Source organism: Malaclemys terrapin, chromosome 7, assembly GCF_027887155.1.
Source record: "Malaclemys terrapin pileata isolate rMalTer1 chromosome 7, rMalTer1.hap1, whole genome shotgun sequence".
Classification (NCBI taxonomy): Eukaryota; Metazoa; Chordata; order Testudines; family Emydidae; genus Malaclemys; species Malaclemys terrapin.
Window position 1 is genome coordinate 21,954,079 of NC_071511.1, and position 26,560 is coordinate 21,980,638.

A 26,560-nucleotide genomic window follows, 5' to 3' on the forward strand; every position below is an offset into this window, starting at 1 on the left:
CCTTCTCTTTATTTGATTATCTGTTATCTTGTTGTCCTTATGGAAAACAACACAGCAAAAAGAAATCCATGCAGAGTATAAAGAGAGATACATGCCTGTCACCTGCTGTAAGGAGCCGGGACCAGTGATTATGAAGATGCAAGTACCCAAATGAAAATTAATTATGATTTTCATTCACAGCCAATGACAGCATATTACTGCACTGAACAACAGGAAAAATGATTCTCTCCCATTTCGCATCAAAGAGGGTGCAATCGGGCTGCATGTAATTGTGCTTAATGAATGAAAACAAACAAAGGGAACAGCTGCGATTTATTAATCCCATTACGAATAATAAAAGAAGTTCCTGAGAGCTGAGAACACACTAGTGGTGCTTTCAGAGTGGGCTATGGGGGAACATTCAACAGATGCCAGACTGCAGTGAACTGGCAAGAACACAGGTTGGCTACTCACCCTGCATCTTCAAAGAGCAGCTCGTTAATATCACACCTCCGCCCACACCTCCCCGACAACTCTCACACAGTGGCTGGCTTGTGGTTGATTTTTGAGGCTTAGGTGACTTTTGGTGCTGATGAAAGCCTGACGGCTGAGGAGCCAGGCACAGGGCTGGCAGGTGTTATGAAATGCTCCTCCCCACACCTCTGCCAATGCATTTCAACCCAGACCGCTCCCAGCTCGGCCAATGTGTAACAGCCCTCACTTGCAGCAGACCCTGTCACCCCAAACCTGGGCTCTCCCCACACAGCTCTGCTATTGCTCCTAAACTTAACCTATAGCACCCCTTGTAATCTGTTCTGCTCTACCTTGTCCCACAGCACTCTTGGCTACCTGTCTACTGATGGCCCTCACCTCTTCCTGGCTCTCTCACGGCTGAGACACCCTGTCTCTCTCAGGAGACAATGCAGCAGCTTGGGGCAAAGGCTTTTTATCTAAACAAACCACTACTCAAACACAAGTTTTCACTCTGCTTTATTGGGACAATAAAATCTAGGTTATGTTTTTATAGATATACAACAGTTATATATTGTATTGCTTTAATAAAGTATTGCAGAGTGTGTTTGAATAGTGCTTTATGAAGTTAATTTGTACAATTTACAACAGATGGGTTTTTAACCACTCTTGTCAATATTCGAAGAGGCCTATTGGCATGGACACCTTATCCCTCCAAGTGCACCCCTGGGATTGCGAGCAAGGTGACTTGGGTACCTTCATGGGTTCTGCTGTGCTATGGGGTCATTTACAGCACGTGGGGAAGAGGAAGGGAAGGCGGTGAGATGAGGCGAGGCAGACTGGAGTTCAAATCCTGATTTCATTCACATGGGAAAGGAGTTTAGCAGTTTCCCATGCTACTTGCCAGAGGAAATACGAGTACAAAACAATACCCTTATCAGAATGTATGCTCAGGAAAGGCCCAGGACTGGAGGAGCTGCTGCACGTTGGAATGGAGGGGTATCAGAAGAGCAGATGGGCGAGTGCCCATGATAAGAACAGCATGAAGAGCTGCTGGTCATCTCTAGAGTGGAATAGCAAAGTCAGGAGTGAAGAGAGCAGTCGGGAAAAGCTTGAACACCACCTCCTTTCACTGTGCCTGGCTCTACTCACTGCTCTCAGCCCCTTCCGTCACTTGTACAATCATCACATTCACTCAAGGTGAGTGTGAATCCAGGTATGTGGAGGTTATGAAGTGTATTAGTGCTTGGTAACTTCTATCATTGGCTGGTAGTCACACACACACACAGTAATGGGACACGTAACTTTACTACACACGGGGCTACTTCACTACACACTTTCATTGTGCAGGCTGCTATGATCCAGATGTGCTTCCAGAAGTGAGTTGAATCCAGCCACCAACAGCAATTTTTCTCCTCTCTGTATTTCCTGTGAGATAATTTTTCTGGGCAGCAAGAGGGGGAATGCAGAAAGTGGGCGGGGGATGTGCCCTTGCTTGAAAACAAGATGCCCCAGCCCTTGTTGACTTACCTCATCCTTGTACTTGGTGATGTACGAGTAGATCTCATGCAGCGCACTCATGCTGTTGAACTGGCTCAGGTGTAACCGGGACTGCTCCGCCAGGTATGCACTCATGTCCTGGTCACTGATTGCTGGCATTTTAGCAATATCTGCATAATATCTACAGGGGGGTAGGAGAAACAGAATAGTGTGTCTGAAACAGGGAGAGGGGCAGGCCTCCTTGGGACTCCCCCTGAGAACACCCTGTGGGCAGACTGAAAGGTGAATACAAGGAGCCTTTTGTTTCACAGTAATAGTACTATATGGTGCTTTTCATCAATAGATCTCAAAGTGCTTTACAAAGGAGGTCAGTATCAGGATCCCCATTTTATAGCTGGGGTAACTGAGGCACAGAAAGGGGAAGGGATAAGTCACCCAGCCATCAGGAGGCAGAGCAGGGAATTGAACACAGGTCCCCTAGAGCCCATTCCAGTGCTCTGTCTAGTAGGCCACACTACCTCCCCCTTAAATTAACTTCTTGTTATACTGAAGCAGATGGGATAGTTAAAGTCAGGTGCTCTCAATGATTTTCCACCTGCCATCCTCAAACCACCCACTATTCCCTTCCACGACCTTCCAAACTACCCACTTTTGCCCTCACGACCCAATATCCCCAAATCCTTTCTGCTATTCCAGTCAAAAACCCTGCCCCCGAGGTGCCGCCATATGTAACAATTTGTTTGTTTGCAGTGATTCTCTTGGAAGTTTACTGTGTCACAGAAAGCCAAAGATGGCATTTCACATTCAGTGCATACACTTGTGATAATTTCACATCCACATCTATACTGTACACATCCGTACTGAACATTTCATGAATTGCACCTTCCTCGGTGATGTATATTCAGTAGCCCTTATTACTGTGGCTAGTTGTGCTTGGAAAGGCTACTGCTCAACAAAAAGGTCAGAAACCGTTTGGGTTTTTAGTGAAAACAGATTCTGCAGAAAATGTGAAAAATGTCAGAAAACAGCTCAATGAGCCACCATGGGGTCATGACCCTGAGGCTGAGAACCCTGCTTTACCAGAATCAACAACAGAAAATGTGACTTCACCCTGACTAACGTTTCATGGCATCACGTCACCTGTACCCAGACAGCACTCAGCGTTAGCCAGAAACAGGGCAGGTAATCAAGCATTCCACTGAAGTGTTTTGACCATTGCTGTAGGAAGGATACTGGCCTAAATGAACCAGTGGACCAATAAGGTATGATAGGAGATGGAATACTTGGGTTATGGACCAATGGTCTCACCCACTCCTACATGGCCCACTGATTTGATTGGGTAGGGCAAAAGGAAGGCATACGGGACTAGGTGGCTCATCGGTATGCTCAGCAAATTCAGGCAACTGTATAAATTGGACCCATGGGGATTCAAAGCCACGGCACCCAGACTAACAGCAGGTGCATTATCCCAGCATCATCTGATGTGCTTAGCAGTCTCCTGCATTCACATGTCATCCACAGGGGCAGGACATTCTTGCACAAACCATACAAGTATATTCTGTGCTGCCCTCAATGGCAGGGGCTCCCAGTGCATGCATGGGACACCCATGTACATCTCTTCCTGAGGTAAAAGCAAGGCCTGGCCGGACTGAGGTGAGCTTTCCTGGGGAGGAGCTCAGCCATTCCCAGAACAGAAACCTACCAGGCACTGTGCTCAGGATGGCTGCCTTTAAACATTTCCCACAGGAACATGCTCATATTTGTTTCCCTAAAGATATTTTGAAAAAATTTTAGGGCAAAATGATCAAATGTACGGTCTCCATTTTTGTGTGGGCAGAAAGTAAAGTTGCAAACTCTGAGGGCCGATTGAGGTCCATTCAGCAATCAGGTTCTTAATACCTTCACAGGCTTCTCCTGCAAAACAGCGCTGTCCTCGACAATCAGGCCTTGCCACTCCAAATACCTGTAAATACTGAGTGCAAACCCCACCCAAACATAGATCATAGACTATCAGGGTGGGAAGGGACCTCAGGAGGTCATCTAGTCCAACCCCCTGCTCAAAGCAGGACCAATCCCCAGACAGATTTTTGCCCTAGATCCCTCCCTCAAGGATTGAACTCACAACCCTGGGTTTAGTAGGCCAATGCTCAAACCACCTTGCTTTATCTCTCATAACCCCAGGGAAATGAAACGCCAATGCAATTCACAGTCAACATTCCGGCACTGTGATTATTAGCATCATCATCATTAGCTGAATCCAATCTCACTGAGGTGGAACGATGCTGGGTCAGGCATTTGGGTGGGAGCAGATGGCAGTGTAACACCTTCAGGAGATGAACATGAGCCCCACTCTATCCTTTGGTACTGAGAGCAGCCAAGAGCGCAGGTTAAGATGCTTACGCAGGGCAGTGCCCAGCAGGGGTTCCAGCTGTACTTGGAACGGGGAGGATGGAGACTCCACAGATTCTGATAGAGCTGGAGAGTCTGACTCTTCACCCTCTAAGGAGCAGTGGAGAACAAAGGTTTGAGAAGAGAATTGCCAACTACAGCAGGCACCAAGGGATCCACTGTGCAGCTGAGAACATCAGACGTGGTTTCTTATCCGTTTCCTCTCAGATTTTTCCTTACAGGATAGAAAACACCTTCCATCCACTTCAGGACTAGGAAGGCAGAAAGTCCAAGCCTTGGGGCTCACAATTTCCAGCCATCTTCTAAATTAAAGGCCACTGAAATCACACCAAGATCCTCCAGGGCATGCTGTAGGGTTGAGTTTGCCTAGACCACGCTGTCTGAAATGCCCTTGATGGGAGGCGTGACTCCATGGCAGGTGAGGGCATGATGAGGGGGCTCCCAGGGCAGATGCGTGCATCCATGTCTGCAGTACAAGATCTCCAGCCAAAAGGAAGCAGAGAAACCTTTCTGGATCGAGACGTATGCAGGGATGAGGGGCCACAATTATTTTTCAGTGCACATACTGACATCTCTAATGGACCGACATCCCATGGATTGCTAATGTTCCAGCTGGATGCCTACAAGCCGAGAGATCACACCTTGCATAACAGTGACTCAGGATGCAGCCAGCCTGGAAGCAAAACTGAGTGTGACTCTCTCCTCCCCCCTTACTGCATGCTCACCCTTTTAACTCTGTTTCTTCCCTGGAGTGGCCAACTGGCAAAATGCCCTTTTTTTGCCTGGGTATCATGATGATGGACGTAACAGACAGATCTTCCATTGGGACTGCCAGGTTCAGTCAATCATCCTCCCTTCATTCAAACCCTTCCTTCTGCAAAGCTTTGCAGTGATAATCCTCCAAAGAAAAAAACTGCAGTTACACAACAAAGCCCCACCACAGATGAGAGGTGGGAAATCCAACCTCTTAGCCCAGAGAGGAGAACCTACTCCCCACAGGGCAGTCCTGCCCTCTTCTGACCTGCTTGCGGCCTGCTGACATTTTTCTTGTGTTTTCAGTCAAATTGAGGTTCTAAGATCCTCAGGGCAGGAACCTTGTCTTTTAATTTGCCTGCAAAGCACCATGCATGCCCCTATGGAGTTATAAATTAATGGAGATATCCTATCTCCTAGAACTGGAAGGGACCTTGAAAGGTCATCGAGTCCAGCCCCCTGCCTTCACTAGCAGGACCAAGTACTGATTATGCCCCAGATCCCTAAATGGCCCCCTCAAGGACTGAACTCACAACCCTGGGTTTAGCAGGCCAATGCTCAAACCACTGAGCTATCCCTCCCCCCAATATAAATATTTAATTGGGAAAAACATTACAAGAACATTATTTAAAAGGCAAAATCAAGCAGTCAAAAGTTAGGTAATGCCAGATGTATGGTTGCCCGTGCAACTTTAATTTGGCCCTTTGTACGGCCATCCTGTGCACTGAATGACACAGGGGCCCTGTGGGGAAAACGGACCGTGATCATGTAGTTAAAGACTAGCATTATACATACGCACAAGAAGGCAGAATTAAGGCTGCACAGGCAACTTTAAATCTGGCATTTCCTAACTTTCGAGTGTTCAGCTTTGCACCCTAAATAACTTTACGTCTTTTTTGAATGTAATTTCCTAGATTTTCTTTAAAAAGACAAAGGTTAAAAAAAACGATTATGTTTGACTGTTACCACACCCAACCATACATCACAAGCAGGGTTTGAACCAGGAAATGTCAGCATTGCAGCACAGCCATCTACCACTTGAGTCACAGGACCTGCTACATCAGCTAATGACAGCAGAAGGCTATTATCCCAGAATGGGGGATGGGCGACTGAGCAAGGTGCTGGGTTGAAGGATAGTTCAGGGGGTCCTGGCCTGGTTCTCCCCCCTCATCCCCGCTATAGCTGCTCTGGCAGCACCTGGGAATCCCCAGTGCAGTGGCAACAGCTGCTGCTGCTTTGACAGTAGCCTGGGCTCTGCCTTAGAATGTTCATGTTCAACTATTATTTTAGAAGGCTCCCAAACTTTTCCTGAGGAGCAGACATGAGAGAAGAGAAATGGCAATTTTCAACACTTTGTTTCTCAGCAAAACCTGAATGGATTTTCATGGAACAAAGAAGAGGCACTTCTCTAGCCCAAGGGCTTTCTTCTTGATGAATTTCAAAGGCCTGCTGCAAACAACAGAGATTAGAGCTTTTGACAAAGATCACAAGAATCTCTTACAATAGAAAATGTTAGGCAATCTCAAGACAGACATCACTCCCAGCTCCCCTATAAACAATCATAAATGGCTGCCTCCAAATGTCAACCCCAAAACAAGGCACTAAGGGGCTCCATTAGCAGGCAGATGCCCCTGACCTCCTGAACTTTCCACTTCCTAGAAGACCACCTTCCAGCAGATAGTTAGTGAGACTCTTCTGCCATCCACCTGTGGAGGATTATCTATAGAAAAATCACCGCATTAACCAAGCCCTCTTCAGTATGATGTTCTCTGTCATGCTTACAGATGCCTTTCATGACTGTGACACCAGGATTGGCATCAGATACCAGACTGATGGCAAGCTTTTCAATCTGCTGAGGCTACAGGCAAAGATGAAGATACAGAAAGTGACTCTTAATGACCTTCTGTTTGCTGATGACTGTTCCCTGAATTCCAAATCTCTGTCTGACATATAGCAGAGTATGGACTATTTCTCTTCACCTTCTGACAATTTTGGTCTCACAATCAACATCAAGAAGACAAAAGCGATGTACCAGCCTGCACCAAGAAAGCCTTAGGTAGAGCCTGCTATCACAGTGAATGGCCAAACCCTGCAGGCAGTGGACAAGTTCGCCTACCTCGGCAGTACACTCTCACATGCAGTTCACATCAACGATGAAACCAATGCCAGAACTGCCAAAGCAAGCATGGCCTTTGGCAGACACTGTGCAAATGTGTCCGAGTGCAGAGGCATTAGGCACCAAACAAAACTGAAGGTCTACAAAGCCATCATGTTGCCAACTTTGACGTATGCCTGCGAAACCTGGACAGTGTACAGATGTCACGTTATAAAGCTGAACCACTTTCACGTGGGCTGTCTGAGGAAACGGATGAAGATAAGATTAATCAAGTAACCCATAGTGGTATCTCTTGTTCAGTGTGCCAGAGACAGTTGAAAGCTCAAATTGGCCTGATCAGCCACTCACGTGCTCACAGAAACCAAACCAATCAATGATGTCATGATCATCTTCGAACTCAAAGGATGAACAACAACCTAGAAGGATCACTGCATTAATCAAGTCCATGCACAATAAGGACTATGAGGTCTGTAATTTCCCCATATGCATATTGCAGACATAATGTATATACAGCACGGAGGAAGCAATGCTGAGGTCACTCACCTTTCTACCCAGCTCTTATAGTTGGGGATGTCCTTGGCATACAGTAGTTTGTTGGAGGGAGAGTCTTTCCCTAGCTTGTGCTCAGAAGTTGAGCAGGAGTCCATGAATGTCTGAGCCACCACGGATAGGCAAGCATCAGTAATACTGTTCTTGTGAATGTCAAACACAAACTGGGGGTTCTTAATCACATTCACCCAAAAACGCAGAGGTAGACTGAGGAAAGAAAGAACAGAGATGGTCACTGCAGGAAACAAGGCCCCAGACAGGAGCTAGTGCAGACAGCTTCCTGAATTTGGCAGATTCAAGCCTGAATTTGGCAGTCTTCTCCCCCAACCCCACAAAAAGATAAGCAATTTGGGGAAAACATTCATTCACCTACTGCCCCAATGGCATCCTGGACACCTGGGCTATCACACCCTCAAACTTATCCTGAATATGGTCATTTCTATCCACTGGGCACAGTAAGAGAGAGGCCTCGGGGGAGGAACTTCTCGACCTTGTCAGCAATTTCAAAGAGGGCAGAGGTGATCGGGACTTGAGGATGCTTTGGGGTCCCTGCATCAGTTTGCTGTCAAATGACGATTGTAGGTGCTAGGAAAGATTCCCTAATCACTACAGCCTGCCTCTGTCTGATCCAGTAGTGGTGCTGGTTAGGAATAAATTGGCTCCTACCCTGCAGCTGCCACTTCACCACACAACTTTGGTCATAGACACTTCACCCCAGTGGGGTTTGTGGGCATGGAACCAGGAATTGCAATGCCCTACCTCTCATAAAAGCCCAGGCATTACTAAACAGATGCAGCACCACACAAACAGGACACAGCTATGACCACGTGCCTGTAAAATGAGGACGTCGACCTGAAGTGTTGTATGGAAGACACGGGAGGGAACTGTCCCGTTCTGTTTGGCACAGGTGAGGCCTCAGCTGGTGCACTATGTCTAGTTTTGGGCACCACCCTTTACAAAAGATGTCGACAAATTGGAGGGAGCAACAAAAATGATAAAAGGTTTAGAAAACCTGACCTATGAGGAAAGGTTAAAAAACTGGACACGTTTAGTCTTGGGAAAAGATTGAGGGGGAACCTGAAAACACTCTTCAAAAATATGTTAAGGACTGTTATAAAGAGGATGGGGATCAATTGTTCTCCATGTCCACTGAACACAGGACAAGTAGTAATGGGCTTAATCTGCAGCAAGGGAGATTTAAATTAGATATTAGGCAAAATGTTCCAGCTATAAAGGTAATGAAGCTCTGAGGTAGGCTTCCAAGGGAGGTTGTGGAACCCCTTTCATTGTAGGTTTTTAAGAAAGGGTTAGACAAAAACCAGTCAGGGATGGCCTAGGTATACTTGGCCTGCCTCAGCATAGGGGGCTGGACTTGATGACTAGAGCCCTGCAAATCTGTGGATATCCACAGACCTTACATCCACGGGCCATGTTTGCGGATCGGATGCGGATACAAATTTTGTATCTATGCAAGGTTCTATTGATGACCTCTCAAGGTCCCTTCCAGCCCTACATTTCTGTGATTCTAAGATGGGGGCCAGCAAAGGTCTAGCATCATGTAGACTCAACTTTAGTATTCCTCATAGGCCAAGTCACACAGGAGAGGAGGAAGCCAATGACACGAGGTGCTGATGGCTCCCAGGTACTCCCCTCCTGGAGTCTATGGATGTAGGCATTCACTCTACATTAGGAGTTTTCCCCTCCCTTGGGTTATTGTAGCTATCTGGGGCACGGGTGCTGGTGGAGGACAATTTACAAACCTCACATACCCAGGGCCTAGGGAGGGTGTGCCTGGAATTTACATCAGTGAATGGTGTTTTTAATGCATTCCCTCTGAAGTAACTCCAACATTGCAGGGGCTCCTAAAGATTTTGTATGGCATAGGGGTCTGGGAGAGACTTTGCTTTGGAATAGTTCCCTGCTGGCCCACAGCCACAATGGGGTCTTCAAGGATCCTAAAGGAAGGCCATCACAGTATTCTTCCTCTCTTTCCTGTCCAACTGCCACCTCCCAAGTGAGTCATCTCCATTCCAAGTCCTCTGGGTGTCCTTCCCCTCCCCTTTCCTCCCACACACTCATAACCCCAAATCCCACCTTATCAGAAAACCAAAGCTTCCACAGCCCATTGATCAAAACCTCAGGAGTCCCGTTTAACCCTCTGAACACTGCTACTGCCTCGGTTCTTAGGACCGGCTCAGCTATCTGCTCCCATTCCATAGGAGCGGGTTCCATTCCCATGGAACAGCCATTGCTTATGCCCAGACCCTATGGCTTATGCCAAATTGTGCAACATCTCCTTCCCCCCTCAGCTGATCCTTTCTAAAACCTCTCGTGGAACTTTACAAAGGTCCCAGACAGGCTCATGTGGGAGGAGAATTGTTGGGCTCTTTAAGGGACTCACTAGGGCATTTATTATCTGAGGAAAACGTAGGCTACATCAGATATTGAGATAGCAAATCTATGAATCAGATGGGCTCACAGCAAGAGAGGGGAATCCTGGCTAGTGACAGACCACGTGCTTGCTCACAGCACATATGCATGCCCCTCTTCTATTCTATCCTTATATCACCCTCCTCTCAGTAGCATCTAACTCTCATTAGAAGGTCCTCAGCGATCGATCCCTGGTATAAAACCCCTGAGAGCCCCTCCTAAGTTTCCCTATGTCATCAACAATGCTTCTGTCTAAGATGCCAAATCTGGGCTCCCCGGGACTCTTATAATGAGGGTGCCGGATGCACATACATATTTCAATCCGTGAAGGGAGCGGCCTCAAGAAATCAGCTCCACACATCAAATTAGCGCCCAGAGATAAGCGTGAACATTAGTATGCAGGAGCCTGCATCCTAGGCCCTGTGGAACTGGGCCCCCCCACCAACTCCTTCCTTCCTTTAATATAGAAAGCAGAGTTATAAATCAGTTCCGAGTGCTTCCGCACTCTCATATCTCCATTTAAAAATGTTTCTTTTCCTACCCTGCTAATTGCCGACAGTTACTGAACTATACAAAAGCAATTTGGCTGCCATTTAACAAATGCCAGACATGGGAACGTATGTACTCGTTGCCAGTAGCGGCAAGGAGATCAGAGAGATGAAATCAGCGAGGCAGCAGAAAAGAAGAATGCCGGGCGAGGGGGGAGTTGTGGAGAAGCGAAGCCTATACCCGGTGGAGTGCTAGCCCCATCACATTGTTCATGGAGATCTCATCAGCACCTGCCCCCCTTTCCTGGAAGTGATTAGCAAGCCTGATGGGTCGGTTCTTCAGGCTCGGCTAGGGAGGATGCGTGTGTGGTATTACACTATCTTCATTACGACATGCTTGGCTATGTGGCAGGCTGGAGTGCACATCACAAACACTGGTAGGACGGGTGGTACGAAAATATAGCCTAGAGTTTGCAAAGGTGCCTAGGGAGCTAGGAGCCCACATCCCATCAATCTCCAGGTGAGCTGGACATTTAACTGCACAGCCCAGCCATACTTCAATCATGGAGCACCTAGTACTTCAGGATATGACGTTTATGGGAAGGGTGGCATTGCTGGGACTACTTGTTATAGCAGAATGTGCCTGCGACTCACCCACCCCAAGAAATACTGGTATACAAGTAGGCTTAGGTGCCCTACGTTTCCAGCTGACCCAGGTCACTTTTAGTGTTAATCTGCCTTGGCTGAGGTTGACATAACCAAATTTCACCTCAGAAGCTTGGAGACATTCATTAGCTGGGATAGCACAAACACCTTTCCCTCCCCCGGCACCTGCCCAATTACCAGTTACTCTTCCAGGTGTGCCTGACGTCATAATCGTTGATCTGATGTTTGTCGGCTTGTTCGTCCAGAAAGTCGAACATGTACTTGATGGCCAGGGGCAGGGCGCTCCCGCGGTGTGCCGTGCTGAAGATGGTCTCAAACAGGTCATCGACGAACTTCTGCAAGGTGCCCTGGAGATGAGAAAGGGGGAGTTGCTGCTCAGTACTGCCCAGAAAGTCAAGCATTGGAAGAAAGGAGAAAGCAATGGGGCTAGCCATCCATTTCAGATATTAACATCACTGCTATCACCAGTAACGGTCCATCATCCGAGACGGGGCTGTGGGGAGGAGGCCCGAAGCCAAAGGAGGTATCAAGGAAATCAATGGAACCACACTGGTCCTTAATGGGGAGAATACACTGTGGTGACAAGAAGATCTCACAAGCCTGCGTCAGAGATTCTGGGGTGTTGTCTGGCATCATAACACAAGCCACTACGTGTCTACCCCAAAAGATAAATATATTGTGCTGCTTTACAGCATGGCAGAGTCCCTCCTTCATGGTCACTGCCCTGTCTGAATAATGAGGGAAACCCATTTGGATGATTCATTTTTTTATGGCGCTGTATTGTTTGGTTACTGGATTCCAAAGATAGACGTGGTCGTGGCTTTTAACCCCTGGTTAGCAGAGCTCGACTTGGAAACCCAACTGAAAGGAACTATTGGAGTTAACTAATCAAAAGAAAAATACCATATAGACCAAATGACTCCTATTAGGGTGTCTGAGTCCTTCACCAACATTAATGAATTTACCCTGAGCTCCCCTACGAGCTGGGGAAGTATTATCTCCATTATACAGATGGGGAACACAGACACATGAGTGCTAAGTGAACCTGGATCTCCTGAGTCCTGATTCAGTGCCGTAGCCTACCCTTCCTCTCTAGGTCAGTCTCAGACATACAGCAGGTGCTGTGCTGCAGAAGGTTTTGAGCATGCCCAGGTAAGATGTACTTGCCCTGATACCAAATGTATGAAGTACATCATCATTATTTCTTCACTGAGCACCTCAAAAGTGTGCTAGGCACTATACAAAGAAACAAGACACGGTCCCTGCCCCCGAGACATTACAGTCTGATGTCTCTGATTTGCTGCCAAATGCACCAGGTCCATCCCAGATAGAATGCACTTGCTGTGTTATTGACTACATTAGCTCGGCGTGGGCAGAACACATTTGATTTGCTTCTGAATGGTCCAGGTTTGTTCTACCATGCCACTGAGCTCCACAGAGTGCCACTGGAAATATAACAGCAGTGCAGGTCACCAGTAGCGAAGGAGTTAAAGTCCATAGCCGACTAGTACAGTTGATGGTGGGGCTTGGTTTGGAGGAGAAGGAATACCGTATAGCATGTGTATCTCAGCTCCTGCAATTAACAGGGGGGTCCCTCCCCTCAAAGCACAGCAGTAGGATTTTGTCTGCCTCTCCTATTGACCGTACATGTGGCAATGGCAGAATTTAGAGCATTTGTGTCCTAAGCTATCCCAGCCCCTCTTTTGCAAATGCAAAGAACTGGTAAAATGATAACATCTCTCACCACTCGAACAACGAGCACTGGGGAAATCAGTGTTTGCAGCAACTGCAGGATGGGTGGAAGCTTTGCTTCTTCAACAGCCTGGCAGCAAAACTGGGCTTTGCAGCTATTTGCTTGGCCAGATGTAATCAGTGCTGCAAGTGCTTGGTTAGGTGAAGAGACAGCAGGAATGGGGGTTGAGCCCTATGGTGGAGCTTAGCACTGGTGGGGGCTGAGTCTGAAGATAGCAGGGCAGGGTTATGTGGTGGACTATGGAGACAACAGGGGCGGGGCAGAGCCACCTGGTGGAACTCAAAGGCAACAGGACAGATGGGGCACATTTTGAATCCTGCTTGATGCAGCTGTAACAGTGGGAGGTACAAACTTCTGGGGCCAAGCTGCTGGGAGATCAGAGAAAGGGTAGGTCGCGGTAGCTGCATGAACCTGATTCCAGACTGCTCCCTGGCCATAGGCGATATTAAAGGCATTTAGCTAGAGTTATCTGTATTTGACCTGTACTGTAACCAGGCAAGGAAGCTGGTTGGCTGGCACAATCAAGGGGACCCCAGGAATGGTTCCCAGTTAGCACCCTCATCTCCAACCTCACCTCCCCCTTTGAATGCAACCAGGCATCCTTGCTTCCCGGTGCTGTACCTTGGTGGCCAACAGACGGGTCAGATAGATCTCGGACACCATCTTGCTGCCCCGGTCTCCCTCCCGCTGGTCCATGTGGTCATGATTCTTCACTAGGTGCCAAAGCTTGGTACCACTCTCCAGGTCGGGCGTGATCATGGGGGTCCGTGAACGTAGACTGTCGGGGCTGCTGGCTGTCCGGAGCATGCTCTCTGTGGGAAAACCAAACATAATGGGAACTTCCCTTCCCTCCTGTCTGCTTGCCCTCTACCTCCCTTCTCTTCGCCTGCAGACAGGTGTCCACAGAACAACCACACCCACAATCTGGCCTCTTGCTTTAGTCTTAGCAGACAGAATGTTCCCTTCCAACCAGGGTGGAGGCACACTGGCAGGACAGTGTGAGCAAAGTTGCTCTGCAGATTCTTGTACTGTTCCTGTTCTGGGGTGCACAAAGGACTTCAGGCTACAAGCTGCAAATGCAGCACCTCTTGTGCACCTGAAATTCACTTACACAAACCTTCCTTGACTCGGATGTCCCTGTGCCTATCTGAATTTGCAACCTGTGTGTTCGCTGTCTAGGACGGGAGATCCCTTAGCAGCGCTCCCTGTTTGCCCCAGATGTACATTTCAACTGTGTACCACGTTGCACCAATAAAGGAGAAGGGCACGTGGTTACCGGAGGCTGTGCTCATTGTTTGGATGGAGCCCAAAGCGAATGGGAGGGCACAAGAGAGCTGGGAAGTTTGGTGGTGCTTGTTTCAATACATCATGCATGCTGTAGTCTGCCTCCTTTTCTGTTCTGTGCTTTGCGTACACACCCTCGTCCCTGGCCCATCCAGAAGGGCTGTTCCTGTTGGCTCCAGAAAGCAGGCTGTGGGATTTTCTCCACACTCACCGTATCTGCTGAGTGACTTGGTGAAGGTGGAAGAGTTGGAGATGTTGTATGCCGAGTTCTGCTTGGGCACCAGTGCCACAGAGGAGCCATCAGTCACCTAAAGGCAGAGCAGAGTGACCAGAATGTGACTCATGGAGATGCACAGCAAGGTTCTGCACAGCAAGGGAAATGCAAACCAGAACCACCCTTCTCCACCGACTACACACAACAAAGCCTCTGGCCTAGCCTGGGTACCTGGAGGTTTAGAAGGAGCAGCTTCCTACCTGTTCGTGTCAGGGCTCCTTCTGTCTCCCTCTTCCCTTCCCGTTTGTTTTGTGTCCCATCTAGAGTGGACCCCCTTGGATCTAAGTGGTTTCAATGGGAATCCCAACAGCTGCCTTGAAATTCAGATAAGATAGTAGGGATCCCTGATCTGGCCCTTCACTGACCCTTGGGAAAGGAGAGGATTCCCCAAAGCCTTGATGTAGCCCTGAAACAATCTTCTATCCCGTTACACACACACCGTGAAGGCCTCCAGCTGCAATCCTATCCCTCCATCTGGGAAGCACTAAATGGGATGCTCATCAGAACCAATAGATGCTGTTCCCTCACTCGCTGGTGGGTTTGCTGGGCAGGGAGATGAGCAGCTTCATCTCCACTCTGTGAGGCTCACAGGTGTTACCCGCCATCCCCAGAGATCAAAACACTGGGTAGTGAACCTAAGTCTCCAGATGCCAGCCCAGAGCAGTGGCCATTAGGCCCGCTGGCCTGGTCTCCCTGCAGCACTAGAAGTGAGGGATGTGGCTAGCAGCCAAACCCAGTTCCCACAACATGCTAGAGAAGAGCATTAAACCTCCAGGTAGCCAGGCTAGGCCAAGTTCCTTGACAGCTGGCAACTGCCCACTGCCCTACCCCAGTGGTTTACCCCGGTGGGCGACCGGACCTGGTAGTGAGCGAGGGTGTTGAGCCTTTTCCAATCATTGTCTATCTTTGTGGTCACGTCTTCATCCTGTAGAATGATTCGGGCCATCCTGCCCTGCCGCCACTCTGCACCAATGAAAGAGAAAGACAGGGAGTTAGTGGCACTCTAGATGGGACACAAAACGAATGGGAAGGGAAGAGGGAGAGAGAAGGAGCCCTGGCACAAACAGGTAGGAAGCTGCTCCCTCTACAGAGTATCTAATGCACTGGGTGTGTCGCTGTTTAAAAGCCATTTCTAAGCACCCAAGTGAAGAAACTGGGCATCAGTTTGGGTCTGGCATCACTGAGCTAACTTTACTCTAGTCTCCATCCTCCTGCCCCTGGCTGGGAATGGGATGGGTCACCATTTCTGGTCTCCTCTGCTCTAGTCTCAACCCACTGCCAGGAATGCAGATCACAAACCAACCCAGAGATGTCTCCAACCCACCGCCCTCCAGTTGTTACAATGCACAGTTTTATTCCCCAGGTTCCTCCCATCTTTGTTGTCACCGTGACGATTCCTCCATAGTTTGCAGCCGTTGCTCTGAGGTCAAAGCCTCTAGCACCAGAACCCCATCCAAAGGGACTGAATGGTTCCTCCCCTGCTTTGAAGCTCCAGTCAATGCTCCTTTCAAACCATTCCCCGGGGTCGCTGTTGGGAGATGTGTGGCTCTCCCACCCTCTCGGGGGTCTAAAAACAATCTCTGCTACACAGCCTGTCTTGGGCAGCTTGGAGGGCAGGAGTCCAGGCCTGGGAATTGCATTCAGGTTTCCTGCTTGCCAGTGTGGAGCATTTAACACCAAGCTGTTTCCGTCATACACACTGCTGTGTGTACCTTGCATACTGAACAGCTAGCCCGTAGCTACTGGATACACGTTCCCCATTGTTACGCAGTGGTGGATTAAGACAGTATCAAATGCAATGGTCATTCTGGGCCATGTGTTCTACAGGACACCTGCATTGGGTGCTCTGCCTCCACCTTCTATGGAAACACTCAGACTAGCTTGAGGCCCCTCGCATCAGGATCTTCCAGTTGACATTGATGCTCCTTCTGTCCTACCCATATGGCAAATGCCTCTGTCTCTTAATCTCACCCAGGTCCATGTCTCCTGCCTTGGGTCTCTGGGAGTAGGGCACGCCCTTGTAGACGGCATCTAGCAGCTTCTCCTTCACCTGTGTGATGGTGTCGCAATTCAGAACCTTGACGGGAATCTCGGGGGCATTCTCATTCTCAGGGTTCACGCAGTTCAGCGTCTGTGCAGCACAGGGAAGCAGAGAGACTTGTGTGATGGGACGCACCTCACCTTTGGCCAGGAACATATAGCCAGGGGCACAGGTCACACAGCTGTCTACTGGCTGTGCCTCCACATCCAGGGGCAGTTAGTTTTGAAGAGTGGCAGCTCTGAAGCATTCCCCTGACCCCAAAGCTGAATATAATTAACCCCCTCACCCCAGGAAGGCAGAGAGATATCAACAAGGGGATCCCAGCAGCCAGCAAACTAGAACAAACCCACAGAACAGTGCAATCCTGAGCCACACCCACGCCTGGACGCATTCCAGAGAAGGTGGAGTAGGAGAAGTCCCTGTCCCCACCTTCTGGAGAGCACAACATGGGACAATCAGCAGTTCCAACTTCACAGATGTTTTGATGGGACAAAGCAATAGATGGTGCTTCAGAGAGACTATTCCTACATAATTGTAGGGCTGGCCTACACTAGAAAATGAGGCTGGATTAACTAAATCAGGCAGCGGTGTGAAAAATCCAAGCTCCTGAGTGGGGGAGATGGATTTCCTATGCCAATAGGTGAACCCCTCCTGTCTACACTGAAGCGCTACAGTGGCCCAGCTGTGCCACTAGAGCCTTTTAAATGTAGACAAGCCCTTAGCTATGAATGGTAAGAGCTCAATGCATGTTCTGTGGATAATAGGCAATAGAAGGGTGACCAATGCCCCGCCCCCACACTTCCAAAGCAATCCAACTGAAGATAAGCAGGGAGGAGTCAGCACTGGGTTCAGTCATGGGAAGGGTTTTACTGAATCACCCAGAGGGGGTTGGACAGACAAGGCAATCAAGGTGGGTGGGGTGGGAGGAGGTGAGAACTAATACCTAATTCCAGGCTCTGAAAAGAAGGAAGAAGATATATACCTACAGCCATCTCTGTCCTTTGCAAGGACACCCTCATCCCACCCCAGAAAACCCATCGGCTGGTTGGTCCAAGCCCCTGCCCACAATGGGCTACGCTCAATAGCATCTCCTTCCCCCTCCATCTCTGTCAGGGCCCCAGGGTGTGTCAGTGCACTGCATCCATCCATCTAAGAGGGGGGGCTGACCTGCGCTCAGCTCTCTCAGCTCTCCTGCGATGGCGAGCCCTGTCATGCCTCACCCACCCTCCCCAGCCCAGGACACGTGAAGAACAACGCGGTCAGTCAGGGTAAGAGGCACTACCAGGGATGCTAGAGAGAGAAAAATGAGACACGAACTGCCCTCTGCAAAGTACCTTGGGCGCCTCAAAGACCTCGTTAAATAGCTGAACCTAGGGGTCCTGGCAAGAACCAGTCCTGGGCGAGGCTCCCGCTTGCACTAACCAGCATTTTGTAGTCAATCTGCTGCCGGATCAGCTTGTCTTCGCTCAGCGAGTAGCGAGCCTCTCCGGTGATGGCGTCAATGGGTCCCTTTTCCATCTGCTGTTTGATGGCACAGTACAGCATAAAGAGAGGCTCTCCAGCACACTCCTGTGGGGTAAAGGGAGAGGTGAGAAACCACCAGACACCAACCCTAACCCTTCAAGGAAGCCCTCAGCTAGTGCAAGGAGAAGCAGAATGCAGGAGTCTGCCATGTTCAATCACCAGTGTGTGGCTTTATAAATACTGTCCCCAGCACTTGCCAAGATAGTCCCAGGCTACCTTTCTGCAGCTCTGTTACCAATAGCAAACATGCTATGTTGCCAAATGCTTTTGGGAGCATTAGCTATAAAATACTGCCCTATGTGTGCACAAAAATGACCCGTGCTGTGATCTCAACAGCTGGGGCAAATGGAGGCAATTTACCTCCTTTTATCGCCCTCAGAACCAGCTGCTGTTTGTTTCATTGCACAAGTCCCTAGTTTATTTTTTAGTTACAATCATAACGCCTAGCCCATTCCCACAATGCTTTCCAGCCATTCTCTGCCGAACCCTGCTCAGGTAGGAGTGAGCCCATTTTACAGGTGGGGAGATGCAGGCAGAGAGGTTAAGCTCCAGGTCAGACAGTGAGTCAGCAGCAGAGCTAGTCTGTGCTCAGAGCACCCCTCTAAATCTGATCTGGGTGAGCTCTGTCAGCCATCTTGGGTTTTCTGAGCTTGTGGAATATGATCGATGGCCTGAACTGGCCAAAGGAAACCACCCACGAACTGGACACCCTGCCAAAGAGGGCAGGGAGGGGTAGCATCACGGACCCCACCCAAGGATTACAAAGCGGGAGAACCAAGGATTACACCCTTAGCTTCCTTTGAGAGGCCAGACTCAGGTGGAAAGAAGGATAAATAGGCAACGCTGATATTATGGCAATGGGGCCCACAGCCAGATTCAAGAGACAGAATGATTAAGAGGCCAACTCACTACCAACAACCTCTTCCGCTGGCTTCTCAGTGGAGGCTTGGGCTGAGTGATAGGGTTTCCTTCAATTCACCCAGTCACGTGGCCACCCACGTTGCCTGCTTAGGAAGCAGGGCATGTCCTCACTGTCAAACAACGGGCTACCCAACTCCTCTGCAACCCTTCAGCCACCACTGCCCCATAAAGAGGGGCGGGGAAGACAAATGGAAATGAGCATTACTACAGGACAGTGATGCATGAAAAGGGGCCACAATGGAAAATGTATTAAACTGCAACATTCTCGAAAAAAACAAGGCCAGGCCAAGGGTATAGGTACGGTACCATCGCGCGCCAAGGGTTCTAGGGGAGGGGTGGAGTGTGAGGGGGGATGGGATGGAAATGTACCGGGGTCAGGGCAAATGGAAGTGGTGAGGAGATGAAAGGGGGACTGGGAGAGCAGGGACGTGGGAGTGGGGGAAACGGGAGAGCCAAGTCCCACAGCAATGACACTGCTAACATAGTGCCCCACAACTTGAACCTTCCCTCTGAACTGCATGTGCCTCCCAGAAGCAGGCTTTACCCCAACCAAACAGGGCCAGGAAGAGGGGCGGGGAGGCAAGAAAAAAATCCAACAGCTTCCACCCAACCAGCACCACCCCCCCAACCCGTCCGCCTTACAAATAAATTCTACTTTGGTGCAAAGTGCGGCTGCTCTCCCTGTCACCATATGCTGTTAGCATCTCGTTAGCATCTGCGGTAATTAAAGAGACAGCTGCTAACGAGCAGGAACAGGCATACATCATCCCCAGACCTTCCGACAACACGCCTGTCTTTGAAATTATGTTTCATTTGCAAACTTGGCTTCATTAAGTCAGCTTGGAAAAGAGAGAGAGAGGGAGAAAGAGCCCCAGTGTGGGTGCCGTGCTGTTTATTAATAGCTTCCTCGTAACGCAAAAGCAAAATAATGACCGTAAACCAACAAGCCCGCTCAGCAATTCCATTCCAGCCGGCGGAGACGCGCCTGCCTTTCTAGTTCACTTTCTTTGCCTGCTTTCATGAGAGTTAAGAAAGGGAGTCACTTCCTTTGATTGCTTATAAAAGCTCCTGTAAAACTCCCAGCCAGGGGAAAGTGACACAGATGAAGAATAAATTGGAGCAGGCTTCATGGTCACATCTCGTTTATCTGCTCCATTCGCAACACGCAGTTTTCTCCCTCTCGCCGGCAGTCCGGCCCCACTCTCTACAGGAACCCGCTGCCGTAGCAGATTGCTTTTTAAAAATGTCACCCCTGAGCACTGACCCATTTTGTTTTCCAGCCCAGTGAGGCTCTGAAGATCCCCCTTTTGAAAGAAAATGAATGTGGAATGCGGGGCTTTCTGTATGCAAAGGGGTGGAGAGACATTAACTAATTAACCAATTTGATCCTTTAAAGCAAGTTTAGCACTCTGGAACGGTGACAGGTTGTCAGCCTAGAGGAAGCAGTACAGCCCAGGCAACTGCAGTACGAGCTTCCTCCACCCAGGCCTGCAGAGACTCCCTCTAAAAATGACAGGTATGTCCCTATAGTCCATTCAATCCTTGGCTTCTCTGCCGAGCTCTCCAGCAAGGGGAAGCAATTAGTGCCAATCACGGTGGGTTTTCCACACTGCAGACCCCTGTTCTCTTGCAGCTGGACTGACACCACCTGATCATTTCACACAGGTCACCATTAGATGGGCCATTAGATGGGAATGATTTTTGGTCTCTCCCTGCCACAATCAAATATAAGAGGTGAAAGGCTCTGTGGCCTATTACCAATGGCCCTATGCCAGACAGTTCTCCCCTTCCCCTTACTCTTTCTGACTAACTCTCTGGTCCATTCCAAGCAGAAGCAAAGATGACAGACAGCGCCCAGACTGGTTGCCATCTTACAGTGGAACTGGAATGCATGACCCCCGGGGTGATCTGAAAGGAATCCACAATGCACTCCCACTGCTGTGAGATAGCGACCAGTGATCTGGAGCCAGTGCCCAAGAGAGCCAGCAATCAGCTGTTTGCAGCAGATCCCATTCTCAATGTCAGCGGAACCCTGCAAAGCATCCCGAGGGACAGACCTGGGACAGGCCATCTTAGCCCTATATGGTTACACTATCCTGAATGGAGGAAAGCATTGCCACCACTTTTCACCTCCTCCCAACCAGGTCGGAGAGAGGGATGCTAGCCAGAAACTGGTGGGGGGTTTTTTGACCTTGACCAGATGGTTCCCTTAGGAGCTCCCTACAATTCCAGATTGCTACAGAAAGCAAAATAAAAGAGGGGCCCAGGGACACCCCGGTGTGGGATCTCCTCTCTGAAACGTACCCAATGATGTGCCGCCCCGACAGCACAGAGGGCAGCCTGGCTCTAGAATGCAATTCTGCCCAAGCTTTGAGCTGCACCACTGCCAGCTCTTAGTGTGTCTGTGAAAAAGTTGCAAAGGAAAATGCTCCTGGAGAAGTTCCCTCGCACGAGCAAGACAAGCTGCAGGAAGGAGGCGTGTAAGGGAATGTTTGTATGGCGCATACATTTGCATGGGGGGAGAGGGGGCGGGGGAATAGGCCCTAGGCAGTCTGAGCCAAACCAGCAAATGCTCACAGTGTCTTACTGATGAGATTTAGCTCATCAGGCACCTAATACCGTGCATTTTTCAATGCTCATCTCTATTTTTTTCCCTTCTGCCTTCCCCCGAGGTGTCTCATTAAGAGTCTGATGAATGTTGCTGCAGGGCCCTATGAAAGCACCAGGCCTTGCTGATTCTACTGCTGCCGCCTGTCCCCATTTCCTCCTCAAGAGGCAGGGCCAGGAGACACCTAGGCAGGAGGAGAGAGGAGCTCTGGGATCCTATCCTAGAACCGGTTTAATTCTTACACTGGGTGGAGCTAGACACCTGCACTGCACTGTGAGAAACAACACGCAATTTCCCAGTTGTGTATGAGGACTGGCCATCTGAGTCACATGCTGCCAGATCGCTCTGTGAAGCCGCATCTCTAGGTGCTAGCCACCCTGGGAGTTCCCAGGGGGTGCATCCACCCTGCTAGACCGTGGGCACAATGCACGCAGGCATGGGGGGCAAATGCGTCTGCCAGCGAGTGTACAACTTGCATCCTGCTCCCTGCACTCCTGCTGTCACTGGTCATACGTGCTCCTGGAAGCTCTTCTTGGGGGAAAGCCAGAGACAAGAGGTCCTGCCGTCTATGGCTTTGCACCAGATCAGCAGCTCACATCAGCTGAAGACACCGGTTCAACCCCTGCTCAAACGAAAAGGGCATCAGGGCCCTTCCAGGGCAGTTGTTTCTGAGAAGTGTCCTAGCAGCTGTGCACACAAAACGGCTAGTCCCGCCGCATGCCTAATTTACATGCGCAATTACCACTACTTGGTGCAAGGCATATGTTTCCCTACTGGCGAACTATCTGCTGCAATACCTGTTCCATCCACCTCTGGGGTTTTCTCTCCCTGCCACCTGCAAGCCTCACCTCACAGAATCACAGGAATTACATGGCTCTAGCCGCGGGTCCCACCCATTCCATCTCCCTGAGACTAAGGCCGGAGCAGTCCCTATCAGACACATCTTCTAGGGTTTTGTCCAGGCTAATTTTAGGTGTCCCAAGCAAGCAATGAGACTTCCACCGCTTCTCCTGGGTGACTATCTCACAGCCTAACAGATCTCACTACCAGCAAGTTTGTCCTGGTAATCTGCACACATTTTCCTTTAATTATGCCCCTCGGTACTGCCCTAAATAATCCTTCTTTTCACTGTTCTTTAGACCTGGGAGATTGCATCCGCTCCCGCTGCCAGTTAGCCAAACATCTCCATACAGAGGAGATGTTCCTGGCCCCTCCCCAACTCTCTCTTTTCCTCTTAACTTCTTCCTGGGAGTCATGCCCCAGGACAGACAGTGAGTGAATTGACTCAGAGGAGCTTTCAAATCAGACAACAATGTATCGAGGTGTCAGCAAGGAGGGCAAAGCACATACAGGACATTGGCTCAGCATGGAGGCTGAAACAGCCAGACCCTGAACTACCCGTTCAACTCCCAGCAGGATTAGTTGAGCCCTTCACCCTTTATGGAATACAATTTGCCTACCTCAGTAGCTCACTCTGTGGGTTTCATCTGAACGAGATCAGCTCCCGTATGCCCCACGCACGCAGCCAGAAACCCGTTGTTAGAATACGCACAGTTACATGCACAGAAACGTGAGAGCCTTTGCAACCCCCTTCGCTCACACAGTGGCACTTACTTCATGAGCAAAGAAGCAGCTAGATGCATCGCTGGGCATTAGCATGTCCAAGCAGTGCAACGGCACGCACACTCACAATTACACGAGCAAATCAGGTGCACAGATGCACTCAATTGTATTTTACAAGAGCAAATCATTTCCAAAGGTCTGGCCCCCGGAGATCACCTGCCACTTTTCCCGAAGTGTGAGTCTGTCCCAGTGTCTTTGGCTCCCGTGCTGTGGTGACAGGGCCAGCTCCGGGCACCAGCTTAACAAGCCGGTGCTTGGGGCAGCCAAGGGAGAGGGGCAGCAGCTGCGGCAATTCGGGGGCGGTGTGCCCCCGAATTGCCGCCGCCGGTCGCGATTGTGATCGCGGCTTTTTTTTTTTTTTGCTTGGGGCGGCAGAAATGCTGGAGCCAGCCCTGTGTGGTGAGGGGCACTACGCTGCCTGCATTTATAAAGCACTTTGAAACCCCTTGCGACGCAAAGCGTGATGCGCAAATGCAAACCCACGGACTGAGGAGGACATGGCGGGTTTTTAAAGGCAAAAGCTCACTCCTCTCCTGCCGTGGGAAAGCGACAGACACTGTACCGATATATTTTTATAGATATGGGCCATCCCTAGACAGAGGCACAACGCCAAGTGCATGTAAGTGATATTATAAATCACCTCTCATTGGCGATCACTCCAGGTCCGCACAGACGCCTGCTCACACACATTCCTCTCCTGGAAATGGTTCAAACTTTCTTTATCTTAATGAGGGATGAAATCGCACAAAAACGGCTCCGTGCCACCAGGACTCGCTGAGTAAACACCAGGCGAGGTCCTGGGGAAGTGGCTCTGCTGACTGACAAACAGGCAGCACCGTTAACCCAGCTTGTTTCCTTCTGGAGCATGCAGCAGACCACTGTTTCTACGACTGAGCCAGCAAACTTGGCCGCTGCAATTTGCCACTGGTGCAGCCCTAACGGTGGGGCCAGTCGAGTAGACAGCACTCAGGTGGTTTTATCTCCGCTGAATAATATTAGATGAGCCAGCAGTAAAAATGCTCCCACCCCATTTCCACTTCAGCTTCCCCGCTTGCTACCGCGAGTGGAGCTGCACCGGGGTGAATTGTGGCCACCGGGTTTGCAAGTGCAGGGAAGGAAACGCAGATGCTGTGTGCCAACTGGGTATGGAGAAGCCATGAGCCTGGCTGAAAGAAGGGGGCTCCTTCTAAAGGCACTGACACCTCCCGAACAGCTTGGGAGAACAGCCTACTGAGAGGCCATTCGGCTCCCGCGTTGCTGATCTGCCATGCTGGGACCCTGGCTCCTGCATTACTCTGGCAAACTCCCAGTCCCGTAAGTGGGGGTTGGGCTGAGCAAGGCCCTCAGGATTCAGGTGACAACAGCACCGGGCCTTGCTCTAGCACTTTCCATGCAGGGAGCTCAAAACACTTTGGGTATGTGTACACTTAAACCACTACAGCTGTGCCACTCCAGTGCGGACACCACCAATGCCAACAGGAGGAGTTCTCCTCATCCACCCCCATGAGAGGCGGTAGCTAGGTTGACGGAAGAATTCTTCCAGAGACCTAGCACTGTCTACACCGGGGATAAGGTCGGCATAGCTGCGTCTCTCGGGAGTGTGGGTTTTTCACACCCCTGAGAGATGAATGTTCCCAGTGTAGACCAGCCCTTTGTGTTAGGCTAGACAGGATTGGATTTAGCCTCATGACCCTGCCCTGTGGGGAGGTGAGTCAGAATCACTAGCTGCATTTTACAGAAAGAGGGGGAAACTGAGGCACAACGTGGGGAAGCGACATGCCCACAGTCACACAGCAAATCAGTGGCAGACCTGGGAACCCCATACACACGACATCCCATCTGAGCAGAGAGATGGTTCCCACAGGGAAGGAGGCCAGGCCCTGACCCCTGGGGCTAGTGGTCTCTTCCACACTTACCTTTAAAAACTTGTACAGGAGGAACGTGAACCAATTCGTCAGCATCTTCTCAGCCACAGACTCCGTCCTGTAGGGAAGGCAGAGAGTAAGAGCGTCACAACAGAGAAGTGGAGGTCTCCGATCTTTCCTGCAGTCTCCTCGGTCTCGGATCTTTTACCTATTTCTCGTTTGCTTTACAGGTCGTGTCCTGAAAGGCAGAAAACTCAGAGCAAAGGGGCAGGAGGAGGCGGCAAGAGTCCTGGGGGTTGCCATGACAAAAATCTAAAGATGGCCCCCTTGGGAGTCAATCCCAGCCTGCCCCAGGGAGAGCTCATTAGAGGGGAGCCCGCTCACCTGCAGGACTCAACCACAGGAATCCAGCCAGAGGGAGAAGCAGAGCTGGCTCCATTCCCTGTCAGCATCACCTCAGTAGGGAGAAGACAGCAGGCTCCTGCCCCCAGGGGATCCTTGCAGCAATGCAAATAAGCCTCTGCTGTACGCTGCCACACATTCCCTCCCTTAAGCCCCTCCCACCCACAGCTACATGAGATCTCTGGCCTGTTTTTCCAGGTGTCCCACTCTGGGGCCGGTCAGTTTCCTCTACAATCCTCCTTAACTGGGGAGCTTGAGGTGGATCTTGTAAATTTCACCCACTGGGGTTCATCTTAATGTCTTCAGTGGGAGGAGAGCATTTGAGGCATCCGATATGAATATTATAATAAATCCATGGCCATCTAGACCACCATATTTTTCACCATGCTGCACACCTAGGTCTTGCAGAACTTCAGCAACAGCTGGGTTACAGCTCTGATCCTTCTGCTCCAGAAGCTCGGGCCCCTGCCACTTGAGCTAAAGAAGAATCGCCATAAGTTGCTAGCAATGCATGGCCTATGACACATGGTTGAGCAGATCTGATTTCAGCCAGTAAAGGACAGTGGTGCTCACACATTAGCCCATCCATTCTGCACAAGCGATGCACCCTACACATGAACCAACTGGAAACTCAGGCTGTCTTCCATGTTCCTCTGGAGCACTGAGCAAGGATCCTCGACCAGGAACAGGGGGGTTTATCCCCTATGATTGGTTCCCTGCCAGTGGAGTGGAAATGGGCTGACTGGTGATCCTGGGTCCTTGTGTGGCACATGCCTGTTTCCTGGCAAGGTGAATGTGATGGAGAAGGAGTTTGGAGCAAACTTTGATGGAGCTGTCAGTCACTGCTGGCACCGCAAGGCGCTGAAACACAGAGACTGATAGATAAAGTGATGCTTATCGAACT

General features: G+C 49.9%; 1 protein-coding gene across 3 annotated transcripts in view; it reads right to left on the reverse strand.

Moving 5' to 3' along the window:
- The window catches only part of PLXNA1 (plexin A1), a 324,181-nt gene that overhangs the window by 10,520 nt on the left and 287,101 nt on the right, over nt 1-26,560 (reverse strand). For 2 of the 3 annotated variants that reach the window (XM_054034036.1, XM_054034035.1), the window contains exons 23-31: nt 25,306-25,372; nt 18,136-18,282; nt 16,644-16,803; nt 15,514-15,635; nt 14,610-14,706; nt 13,736-13,926; nt 11,539-11,708; nt 7,772-7,984; nt 1,981-2,131 (exon numbers count right to left, since the gene is read on the reverse strand). In XM_054034036.1, the coding sequence (XP_053890011.1) occupies nt 1,981-2,131; nt 7,772-7,984; nt 11,539-11,708; nt 13,736-13,926; nt 14,610-14,706; nt 15,514-15,635; nt 16,644-16,803; nt 18,136-18,282; nt 25,306-25,372 (1,318 nt within the window). The remainder of the gene's footprint in view (nt 1-1,980; nt 2,132-7,771; nt 7,985-11,538; nt 11,709-13,735; nt 13,927-14,609; nt 14,707-15,513; nt 15,636-16,643; nt 16,804-18,135; nt 18,283-25,305; nt 25,373-26,560) is intronic. The other variant, XM_054034037.1, reaches the window with a different exon arrangement.